Below are 12,586 nucleotides of genomic sequence, written 5' to 3' on the forward strand. Positions count from 1 at the left end.
GCAGCAGGTACAAAGCCTAAGGTGGAGACTTAAAGAAGTCATCTCTCAGGATTGGAGATCAAACTGATGTTGACTGTGCAAGGTTGAGCTGCCAGTTAAATCTTGAAGTGGATAGGGAAAGCAAGGGCTAAAATAAACAGATCTCTCTCTCTCTCTCTCTCTCTCTCTCTCTCTCTCACACACACACACACACACACACACACACAGCCTAACAGAAGACACCATTTCATGTGGCAGCGATTTAAGAGAGAAGCAGCAGAACCACACCACCATTGGTAACGCACTCACGGCAGGATCTTTAGTACAGCATGAAAACGGCACGCCGCAGCGCTCTCTACTCGCGTTGGAATCTGTGCAATTGAAGTAAATATTGAGGTTCCAGTCATCAGCGCCGAAGGCTCCACAGCACTGCCACTAGAGCAAACACACAAGAATGAGAACATTCTGACTCTGTACGTGAATTAATATCAGCACCAACACCACACACTGGGAGATTAGAGGGAATCTGGCAACAAAGAAAAACCAAAATTCACTCCCAGTCCCATCCTGGAAACTGGTTCTTAAATTACTGTACAAATAACTAACTCCCTGTGAAGGATGTATTATATGCGGGAAGAACCCACCCACTAAGTGCCAAAATAAAAATGTCTATAGGGTGACCAGACAGCAAGTGTGAAAAATCAGGACGGAGGGGGGCGGGGGGGATAATAGGAGCCTATATAAGTAAAAGACTCAAAAATTGAGACTGTCCCTATAAAAATCGGGACATCTGGTCACCCTGCTCAAGTAACTGAATCTTCAGTACAATACACCAATGAGCCACACAATCAGCTGCTGTCTGTGGACACGTCTCCACTGGAAGCCAACAGAGTGGCTTTGATTTATACCAGTTGAGGATCTGGCCCAATGTTAATCTATATTAATTTTAAATCAAACCGAGCATGTATAAAAGGCGTTTGACTGACAGTGCCAGTCAACGTCCTTTTTTCACATATATGGCACAGCACATACAGCAGTAATGCAAGCTTCCTCCACAGTGCCTTCAGCTGTTACCTCCTCTAGGGCTGAGAAAGCAGTTTGGTTTCAATGCTCAGTTCACCTGCAGTGTCTCTGCTGAGACTGCTTGCTAACAAGAAATCCAGTCATTATGGCAGTTTTTACTACGTGGACACTCGTTCACTAGAAATTGCACTGAGACCCTTTCATTTCACAATGGCCTAAAGATTTGTGACTGCCACCAAGCTAAGCCAGATCCAACACAATGTGTAAGGCTCTGTGCATCCCATCACTTATTCACTCTCTTGAGAGGGAAAACACAAAATTATGACATACTCGAACATGAACATAAAGGAATTCATTTTGGTGGGTGGATATCTCTTGGATGGCAGTCATCTAGCACTCAGGCCCTTAGACACGTAGCAGTTACTTAATGGCATTTCTATAGATATATCTGAGTCCTCACAACAACACCCGTTTGAGGTTAGGCTAGTTATTAACCCCATTTTATATATGGGAGAAGTGAGGCAAAAGGCTAGGTGAATTGTCTAAAAGTCACTGAGGGAGTCTGTGGTAGATCCAGAATTAGAAAATTGCAAGTTCCGATGTCCATTCTTGTGTTCTAGGCCACTAGATCATGTAGCTTTCCTAAAAACAAGTTTCCAAAGACTTCTCCATTGTTCATGGAGGCTTGATGGAGGGCCAAATTCAAAGGTGATGAGTAAGGATGCAGGCTCATAAGCTGAAGGGCCAGGAGAGATGAGCGTAACAAGAAAGAACTAAAGAGTAAGAATGGAATGGGCAGCATAGGCCATTCCCTGCTTGATATAAATCTTCATACAGCTCCTTGGTGTGTAACTTACATCCACTTCAATTCCCTTGCATGTCAGTAAGTAAGTATGTGTACGTTTAAGGGAGCTTAACTTGTACCGCCTCACACACCACACTCTGAATGTTACCAATTCTCTCTAAGACAGAGAGATTGGAGCCATTTGCAGATTTCTCATGAGGAGAACTTCAATAGTGGCCCAATTCCAATTAAGCTAATTACATTCAATAGACTTTAGAATTTCCCCTGCAGTTTCACTTGGATAAGTAATTCTCCTCCTCCTACCCTGAAGTGTGGTCTAGAATTCTAGCCCTGCTAACTAGATGTCAAGCCCATCACAGAACTGACTGTATTTTCAATCAATCAGTCTCAATAAAAAGCATTGTATGGGTGCTGCAACTACAGATGGGCAAAAATCTTTTCAGCAAATAGTAAATTCTCAACAAACAAACAAAAAAAAAGCATTTTGGGAGCACCAAAATTATTTGCAAATTTGGATATAGTACAGTGAATAGTTTCTGTCCCCAGACCCAAAAAACAATAATTCCAAAAATGCCATTTTGAATTGAGATTTTGTTTTGAAAAATATCATTTCAAATAGACATCAATTTTTTTGGTTTTTCATTTTGTCAAAAAACAAAACAAAAACAAACACGAAAAAAATTTCAGTTTCCATGCAAAACTAACCGAATTTTCTTCTGGATTTTTCATTTCAGCCACTGAACTGAAAAAATCAGTTATTCACTTAGCTGTAGTTACAACTCTTATAGTAATGAAATAGTTTAAGCCTCCATGAACAATGGAGAAGTCTTTGGAAACTTGTTTTTAGGAAAGCTACACGATCTAGTGGCCTAGAACACAAGAATGGACATCGGAACTTGCAATTTTCTAATTCTGGATCTACCACAGACTCCCTCAGTGACTTTTAGACAATTCACCTAGCCTTTTGCCTCACTTCTCCCATATATAAAATGGGGTTAATAACTAGCCTAACCTCAAACGGGTGTTGTTGTGAGGACTCAGATATACCTATAGAAATGCCTTTAAGTAACTGCTATGCATATGTGCTAAGTATTATATTTTAAAGCACTTTTGTTGCTGCTGGCAAAATCCAACAGATGAGAAGTAAAAGTAGAAACAACTTACATACTCCTGTGTGAAGTCTATAAGGTTTTGCAAATCAATGTCATCTCTGTATGCTCTGATGTTATTGTTTATAAAGAAATACAGCTGGTCTTTGATCCAGTCCTTGAAAACAAATGCCAGAACACCAGCAGTGAGCTCCAGGAAGAAAATAATTCCCAGGAATACAGAAAACTATGAGAAAGAAGAGAAAAAAAGTTACAAGAAAAGGACAATTTTGCCTCTGTGGCTGAAGGCTTATTTTCCAACGCTTACAAATAATCAGAATGTGAATGACCTGAAACTGGACGTTTTGTCAGTTTCAGCAGGCTTATTAACACATGTTCAATGTACTCCTACCCACAGGTAACCTGACTCTTTTAAAAATGTTATTCATAATCAGCTGATAGTGCAGGACTGTACTGTTCTGTCTGGCACTTAACAAAGGCCAACATTTTCAGAGTTGGGTGCCTAAAGTTGGATACCTCAGCTGGGATTTTCAAAAGGACCCAAGGCAGTTAGGGGTGAATGTAAATGGGACTCCCTGAGACCCTCCCCTCTGACAATATCAGCCTTAAATCCATATGTAAGCGGGGTAATGGTCCCGCTATAGTGGGGAACTTTCCTGGCTTCTGCACTACCCCGGTGAAGTGGGCTGGCGAAAGGATCCGAGTCCTCACTCTCACTTCCTTTACCCAGAGGCCTCCCTGCCCTTGAGGACTCCTTTTCCACTCTCCTGTCTGGCAGAGTCCTCGTAACCCCAACAAGGCTGGGCCCAAGATTCCTGAGGGGGTTCAACCTCCAACCCTGCTGTGGCCACCTAGGACAGGGGCTAGGGTGTCCCCACTCCGGGGTACTCTCTTTGCACTGCGCACCTCCCTGACCCACTGATCACATCATACAATTTAAAGCAAATACAAGTTATTTAATTAACAATTAATTAAAAAAAAAAAGAATAAGGAAAAACAGGAAAGGTTAAAGGAAAACACATCACCCCGCTCTGTGGCAGGGACCATCACAAACAGTGTCTCTGGACATCAGGGCACTTCACAGTCTGTTCCTTGTAGGTCCCAGGCCTCCTTCTCAGGTCCTGGCTGTACTGCATGGACGCTGCAGGTCAGATAGTTGCTCTGGTGGTGGCCACACTCTCTCAGGCTCTGGGTGGCAGGACCCTTCTCTTCAGTGTCACCCCCACTCTGTCAGGGTTACGATCCCCCTCCCAGTCTGGTCTGCAGAGCCTCTTGGCTGAGGCGTCTCCCCGTGCTGGACCCACTGCCCAGGGTCCCCCTTGCTCTCCCCAGCTGCTCACTGCACCCAGCTCTGGACTGCTCCAGCCCCAGCTCTAGCTCCACACTGCCTCAGCACCACTGCTGCTGCTGCTCTGCCTTCAGCTCTCTGGGCTGCTTCTCTGGCCTCCCTGGCTCCTGTTGCTACAGCTCTGCTCCCAGGGCAGGTCTGCTCTGCAGGCTGCTTCTGTGAATCTCTCTCAGCTCTCACCTGCTTCCTGGGCTGCTTGTCTGGCCCCTCTGGCTCTGGTTGCTGCAGCCCTGCTCCCAGGGCAGGTCTGCTCTCTCTGGGCTGTGCTCTGGCTTTTTGGGCTGCAGCTCTGCTCCCAGCAGCTTAGCTTGGGCCCCTACCCTTGCCTTAGCTCGGCCCCACTCTGTCTGATCCAGGCAATTTCAGCTCACACGGAGGACAGGACCCACCCTGGCCTTCTGTCTCTTTGATTAGCCAGCCTGCCCGCCCTGTCAATCAGGCTGACCTGGAGCATTGGCCTCTCGCCATTGTTCCTGAGAACTGTCAGTCTCAGGGTCCTGATTTGCCATTGATCCCTCCCCTTTCAGTGCTGGGAACTAGCAACCAAAACACTCCCACTGAATGTTAGTAAGGGGATAACAGTCCCCTTACACATATTTAGGTATCTAAATTTTCAAAGCTGTTGAGCAGCCAATGGTATCTCTGAAAATCAGTTCACTTATTTGGGTGCCAAAAATTAGGTGCAGAAATCATATATTGGCACCTAGGTCTGTCTGTATAGTTTGGCCTAAGAAAGCATTTAAAGCAAACACTGGTAACAGCAGAAATTAATTAATGACTAAGTTACAAAGGAATGTCTGTGGAATTACTCATTATAATCACATTAAAACCAAGTAAGTTCATTAAGATTAATGCAAATGCAGTGAATGCCAAAGACATTATTAATGACATGCCATTTTCTCTAAACATCTCCAGTGAGTCTAGATGGAGTTTAAAAAATTCCACATGATCCAGACATATTACAGCTCTCTCTGTTCTGCAACTGTGCCTTTGATTCTCATTTTAATATTTCTTTTTTGTTCATTCAGATGCATTTTTAATTTTTCCTGCAGCTACTGAATAGGAGGCTATTGGCAGATGTGTTCATTTTAGAAGCATTCAGAGAAGCAAAGGAAGAAAGAAACAAGAAAGTTACTGTAATTTTCTAGCAACATAAGTTAATTTGTACTAGCTCAGGCTAGCTTATAGAAAGGCCTTGAGAACAGTAACTAAGAACCACCTCCTCTCTCTATACAGCAGTTCCACCCTGGGAGCCAAACACGGCACTGTTGTTTAGTAAGGAGCTTTTTCATGTACACGTAACATTTTATGGTGATGATGGCGTAGATTAGACAACAGCTTGCCAGGAGCCAAAAGAGTGAACAGGGATCACATTAAACTTGTGTAAAACAGACTAGCCTGCAGTCACACATCTTTAACCAGGGAGCATGGTTACCAAAAGACAGACAAACCAGGCTGCTCAGCTCAAGGTGGCGCATTGGCTGCTGGGACCTGTCTGCAGTTTCTTTCATGACTAATAGTCCATGCCAAGGGTGACTGAGCAGTGCCATCATTAAGCAGTACAGGGCTGTGCTGAATTAGTCTGGGTTGTACAAAACCAGGGATATCTACAATAAATAATCCCCTCTATAACTTGATACTGTCTCTTCTTTACCATGAGGGACACCATGGGGCCTGCACTCCCACACCAACGATCATGTGGGCCCCATTTGGTAGAGTTTTCACGTCCCCTCACATTTTACACAGGCATCTCATTATGGGCTTTCAAAGCTCAATACGTACACTATTAAAGTAGGTTCCTCCTTTAGTGAGAGAAAGGCCAAGCATTAGATTGGATCCTTATAAAAGGCATGTGCTTTTCATTATGGCTCTTAACAGGATTGCATCATGCAAGTTAAAACTCAAAAACATAAGCAATTTGAATTACAGCTCTTTAATAGTTTCATTGTTTAAAAATAGGAAAAAACTAACGTAGCAGAGAAATATAACACATTTGTGTCAAATATCCCCAAAGGCATTTTACAAGACTGCCACAGTTAAACAATAACACAGGACATCGTTTAACTTATGTAACTGATGAATCCAGAAATTGCAAAGGCTACTTACAAACTTGAGAAGGAAGGTATTTTCTCGCAAAGCTCCAATGCATCCTGCAAATCCCAAAATGAACATGACTCCTCCCACCACAAGGAAGAGCCAAACTGGATCAAAACCTCCCAGGTCAGTAATGGAGGAGATATTGGACAGCACTCCCTGGGAAAAAAAACAATGCCAAGGAATAACAGATGTGTCTGGCCTTCTATTGTGCAATGTCTGCTTTTGCTTTAAAATATAGAGAACATCATCAAATGGATATTCTTCGGCACGTATCAGAGAGCAAAATTAATAAGCTCTTGGATGAACAGCAGATGAAAAGATGGACATTTCCTTTCAATGCACTGTGTGCACTGAAACAATAAGATACAGTGTGAACTACAAAATGCACCTCAGAGTGTCCTTTGCAAGGAAGTGACAGAGTATATCACACCACATACAGCTAGGAGGGATTAATTTGCCGGGAGATCAAAGTAGCTAATGGGGTGGGAGGAAGATTAGTCTATTTTTGTTAGCTATTGTGGACAAGATGTATGTGCTTCATATTTTGGGGGTAGCAAGTTAAGTTCTTACATAAACAACACAATTACAAATGTTATGGTCTAAAAAGCCATCAAAGGCAACAGCCGACATTTCTTTAATTTGGTTTTAAATCCAGAGAGTGGATACTACTCAGACATAGGAAGCAAGTTCCTCAGTTGTGGGTAGTACTTGTTATGGACCCTTCCTCCTAAAGATTTTAGGTCATATCTTGGGCAGACTAGATAGCCGGCCAATTCAGACCTCAGTTAGCAGTGACAAAACCGCTGTTGAGTAAGCAGAGCGCAGCTAGTGACTCAATAGTTAGCAATAAAACTTGGCAATTAATTTAGAATCTCTTAGGGATTTTAAAGTGGGGGATGATGTGTCAAGCTATTCAAACATAAGAGCTGTGATTGGCTCATTGGAAACAGGATATGCAGCATTCCTGACAGAACAACCAGTAATAACCAGCCTGCATGTCATCTCCAACTATGGAGCAGAACTCAGGTGGATTGTGATGACGGCAGCATTCCTGAGAAGGTATTATTTTGTTTTTTCTTAAATGCTCTAGGACAGATTCTGGCTGATCTTCAGATGTGCAAGGATGAGGAGAGAATGCATGGAGCCCTTTCCCTATTCTTGCAAGCCTGCACTAAGACTATCAGGATTCTGGTGCTGAGTTAGAGACCACAAGATGGCAGGAAAAGCACGATGGTCTCACGCCATTCCTCTTTTCACACCACCTGGAAAAGGACTGCATACTAGAGGACAGGAACAACAAAAGACATGATGCAACCCAGGGCTGGAGTACACACTAGAAACCAATAGCATGGATGTCATCCTCCTTCCTACCATCCTCCTACCTGGACACAGATATTATCCCCTGCCCCATTATATTCTTTTTACACATAGGGTAGGGCTACTTTTGGAGCTGGGGGAATGATGCCCAGGTCAAGTACACATGGTCACTGTGACCAAGGCACCCCTGTGTTCACACCATACCCCTTACTGCAAAGGTATTTGTACACAATGTGTCTTTTGAAATATCATTTGAAAACTAATGGCACATTGGTCAGTAATATCATTGTGAAACGTATGTGACAATTCTGTGTGTGGAATTATGGACACTCACTTTAAAGGGCTTTAAAGTCTGTGACTAAAAGGTGTTTAAACCAGGTATATCAATGGGGAGTTGATAAATGGGTCTTCTCAAGACAAATAAAACAGGCCAACACCTCAAATCACATGTGGGCAAAATCAGTGGGCTATTCATTCATAGTGTAGGTTGCAGGAAGAGAACATTTACATTGCAAAATTGCAGCAGGATGCATCACACTGGAATACACCAAGAGATACCTTAATCAGGATAGAGTCGGTCCCCTGGGGGAGATGGGAGACTGACCCCCAGGGGATCAATTTGACCCTTGAAATAAAACACAGATTTTGATACGTAAAGGGACACAAACATTCTGGATCATCCTTCAGCTGAGGAGACAAGGAAAACTGCCTTGGACTCCGTGGTGATCAGCCAGCTATTGCTGGAAAAGGAAGATTAGTAAGGAAACTATCTTGAACAAAGACTGCAGCTTGTCAAGTTACATCATAGCCATTAGAAAGTATTTTTACTTTTATTTGTTTGTAACCATTTCTATCTTTGTTCCTCCTACTTGGTATCATTTAACCTAAGTCACTGTGTTAATAAAACAAGTTTATTATAAACAAACTCAGTGCTGTGTTTGAAGGGAAGGGTGTGTTTACCATTTACGTTACTAATAAACTTAATCCATTGACTCTTTAAAAGAGCAGCAAACTTATTATCTTCTGTGACTGTCCTGTGGTGTGGCTGTTCCTTGCCAAGAAATCTCTCTGTGGAGCATGGGGGCTAGAGTTCGATGATCAATACCTGCAAAGCAAGGTTTGGGGTGGGAGAGCCTTGGGCTGTTTACTGGTGAGGAAGACAGACTGGTGTGGCAGGGAGCTGACAACGAGTCTAATTTCCTGCATAGCTCACTCTTGCTGAGGCAGAAGGTAACAATGGCTCACAGCAGAATGCTATACTAGCACTAGCTCTCATCAAGCTAGTGTGCTAAAAGTACTACCATAGCCATGGTAATACGGGCAGCGGCGAGTGGCAGCACAGTCTGGCTGCCCTGAGCACAAACACACCGGGACCCTGTGGGTACATATGTGGGGCCCATGCCACACCACTCACTACTGCCCATGCTACTGCGGCTATATTCATATTTTCAGTCAAACTAGCATGAGAATGTCTACTTGAGCTGGGAATCACGCCCCATCTCAAAAAGAACAGGAGTGCTTGTGGCACCTTACAGACTAACATTTATTTCAGCATGAGTTTCGTGGGCTACAGCTCACTTCTTCGGATGCATAGAATGGAACACACAGACAGGAGATATTTATACATACAGAGAACATGAAAAGGTGGAAGTACGCACACCAACTGGGAGAGTCCAATCAATTGAGATGAGCTTGGACTCTCCCAGTTGATATGCGTACTTCCACCTTTTCATGTTCTCTGTATGTATAAATATCTCCTGTCTGTGTGTTCCATTCTATGCATCCGAAGAAGTGGGCTGTAGCCCACGAAAGCTTATGCTGAAATAAATTTGTTAGTCTCTAAGGTGCCACAAGTACTCCTGTTCTTTTTGCAGATACAGACTAACACGGCTGCTACTCTAACACTCCATCTCAGTCACTAGGAAGACCAAAATAGATTTAATAGCGTAATATTACAGAACAATGCTGACAGTCATCCTGGTCTGAAACAGGCTGGTTGGTCTGCAAGCTGAAACAATAATCAACAATCAGCCAACAATCAGTCCTTGACATTTCCAGCAAGTTACAAAACGCATACCACTAGGCTTGCTTCTAACTCTTATTATGTACATCCTACAAAGGAGGCACTGCAACAGCTCTATGGATATGCATGAAACATAACAAGGAAACAATAGACAGATACATGAGAAAGGCTGGCCTTGGAGGTACACAGGTCAGGAAACAGACCCTTTGCTCTAGGAATATAAGGAATGTTCTGCATGATAAAACAATGACTTACCCAAGTTCTGCACATACACTGTGTCCACATTTTCTTTAAGGACTTACAGTAACTACAGTGTTAAAGGAAACTATGCCTTATAAAGAAAAATTACATATAGTCTTGTGTTACAATAGCTCTTTATATACATAGATCCCAGATGATGTCATAACACGCACTAGTTCTGGGGAGGACTAATGTAGGAGATGTAGCAGGGGTGTGCTCAACATTTTCTTTTTTTAAACAAAAAGGGTGAACACTGTTACTTAATGACACATACTTTTTTTTAATCTGATGCTGTAAGAGACTTTGGGCTTATTTAAGATCAAACCACCACAACATTCAAATCCTATGAAGATGGCCTCAGCCACATTCTACTCTGACTTACAATATGTAAATCTGGAGTATTTCTAGTGAGATACAGTAACAGTGGAGTTACTCTGGATTTACACAAACATAAGTGAGAACAAGATATACCCCTCTGTGATCATTTTATAGCACACAAGATTCAGTCATGCCCCTACTAAAGGCAGCGGAAACAGAACCCAGCTAAATAAAGCTACTATGTATTTACGTTCTTTTCATAACCTATACTGACCCCTAAGGACACAAAGCTAGATGCCTTTCTGGATCTTCAGGTTTAGCAGGGTTCATGGGATGCCAGTGCTTAAAATGCTGGTCAACTAGGATCTATAATACTCTAGCTCTAATTTGCCCTAGTCTCTGTTCTTCTCCTCGCCTGTTATAGAAAGAGAGCACACACAAGGGGAGACTCCTCAGGGTAGCCAATTTCTAACTTGTACTGAGCCAGAGACTGTATTGAGCCAGTAGAAGCACTACCTGCTAATGTATATTGTTCCTTTACACACCAGTTTTGCCTGCCCACTTTTGGTTATCACCAGCCTTGTACGGATAACAATGAGCTATGCCTCAGGACAGAGGAGTTCGGTGGAGCACATGCTATATAATTTGCTCTCATGTTCTTCTGTACTGTTGGATCATTTTCTCTCACTGTACACAGAAGCTCCAGTTACCAACATCCTGGAGATACACAACTCAGGATATACAGCAGGGAGAGAGAGGTTTTGGCAATAAAACAACAGCTTTTAGTCTGAATGATGAACATGGTTTATGAATAGGTTTAACAACAAACCTCTTGTTTATCAAAGATATTCTCAGGTACTTTGATAGCAGACTCCTTAATGATGAAATATGGTGTAGGCTATCTTACAGCCCTCTCCTTTCCCGAACAGTTTGAAATAAGCTCTTAAGATCCTTAGTGATGCAGTATTTACAAGTATATTTTGTTTGAAATAGTGCGTCAATGACTGGAGCATATTATTCCATTTCAAACTGCTGAAAAGGATTGGCAGGACCATCTCATAGGAATGTCAATATATCCTTTCTATCCACACATCTGCCTGTCTGTCTTACGGTTTTCTACAATGCCTGTCACCATAATATTCAAGCACTTCTGTTGATTTAATGGGTCATTTATAAGACAAATTGGGAAAACTGTGAAGATCCTAGCACTGACCAGCACTGTCTTCACCATATCTTTAGCTGAATGTTGGAGGTGGAGTGGTGGTGTTTTTTTAAGAGAATAGAGCAGAGGACAGAGAATCAATCTAATCCAGGCTCTTCTACTGATTTGCTGTGTGTCCTTGAACCAGTCACTTAATATTCTCAATTTATGCAGTAATCTACCTCACAGAGGAGACAAACATTTGTGAAGAGCTTTAAAATCCTTGTACACTTCTACCCCAATATAATGTGACCCAATATAACACGAATTCAGATATAATGCAGTAAAGCAGTGTCTGGTGGGGTGGGGTGGGGGGACAGGCTGCACACTCTGGCGGATCAAAGCAAGTTCGATATAATGCGGTTTCACCTATAACTCGGGAAGCTTTTTTTGGCTGCCAAGGACAGCGTTATATCGGGGTAGAGGTGTATTACGTAAATATGAAGTATCCTTTCCAGCAGCATAAGTAACAATAGTCTACTCTGCTCTCTTTATTTCTGCCTGGTCAAATTAGTACTATTGATATCTTAGATGTGAAAAGAAGGGGATGCAGCTTTTCCCCCAACAATGCTATTGTATTTCTATTCTGCACATGCACTGTTCAGATGTTTGCATAATATTTGCCAGGAACCAGTTCACTTCTGCAAAATCACGTGTTTTAACATTTTCCCCTCTCACAATGGCTTTGGTCCAGGGATGTGTTGTAGTCCCAGAAGGAGACTAAATAGGATATGTTCCCTGGCTGATCTTCAACTCAGCTGTTTGTAGTATTCATCCACCCTCTTAATGGTCTGCAATAGGTCAGAGTTTGTGGTTAACTATTTAACATCTACAAGTGTCCCTGAGCCAATTCCAGTCAGAATTTGCTTCTGCTGCTGAGGAGGGATGGAGAGAGGGAAAGAAAAGAGAAAATATAAAACTAGAGTGAAATCAACATAATTAAGTTATGAAAAGTCCTTTATTTCTAGCTATGCATTCGATTTCAGAGCATGAGGGTACAAGGGATGTGTGCATGCAATGGGAAAGATTGATTTCATCCCTACCCTGCTCCAAATGGAAAAACTAAGCACTAATTCCATGGAGAAGTAGCAGAAAGAAACAGAAGGAGCTATTCTCTTCCACAAAC

The 12,586-nt window shown here is 42.5% G+C and overlaps 1 protein-coding gene across 7 annotated transcripts in view; it reads right to left on the minus strand.

Moving 5' to 3' along the window:
• The window catches only part of TSPAN5 (tetraspanin 5), a 121,177-nt gene that overhangs the window by 12,364 nt on the left and 96,227 nt on the right, over window positions 1–12,586 (minus strand). For 5 of the 7 annotated variants that reach the window (XM_030564405.1, XM_030564408.1, XM_030564406.1 and 2 more), the window contains 3 exons: window positions 6,371–6,517; window positions 2,972–3,142; window positions 289–414 (listed from right to left, as the gene is read on the minus strand). In XM_030564405.1, coding sequence (XP_030420265.1) covers window positions 289–414; window positions 2,972–3,142; window positions 6,371–6,517 — 444 coding nt within the window. The remainder of the gene's footprint in view (window positions 1–288; window positions 415–2,971; window positions 3,143–6,370; window positions 6,518–12,586) is intronic. The other 2 variants (XM_030564409.1, XM_030564412.1) reach the window with 2 other exon arrangements.

Source organism: Gopherus evgoodei, chromosome 5 (genome assembly GCF_007399415.2).
Source record: "Gopherus evgoodei ecotype Sinaloan lineage chromosome 5, rGopEvg1_v1.p, whole genome shotgun sequence".
In the NCBI taxonomy this organism is placed as follows: domain Eukaryota; kingdom Metazoa; phylum Chordata; order Testudines; family Testudinidae; genus Gopherus; species Gopherus evgoodei.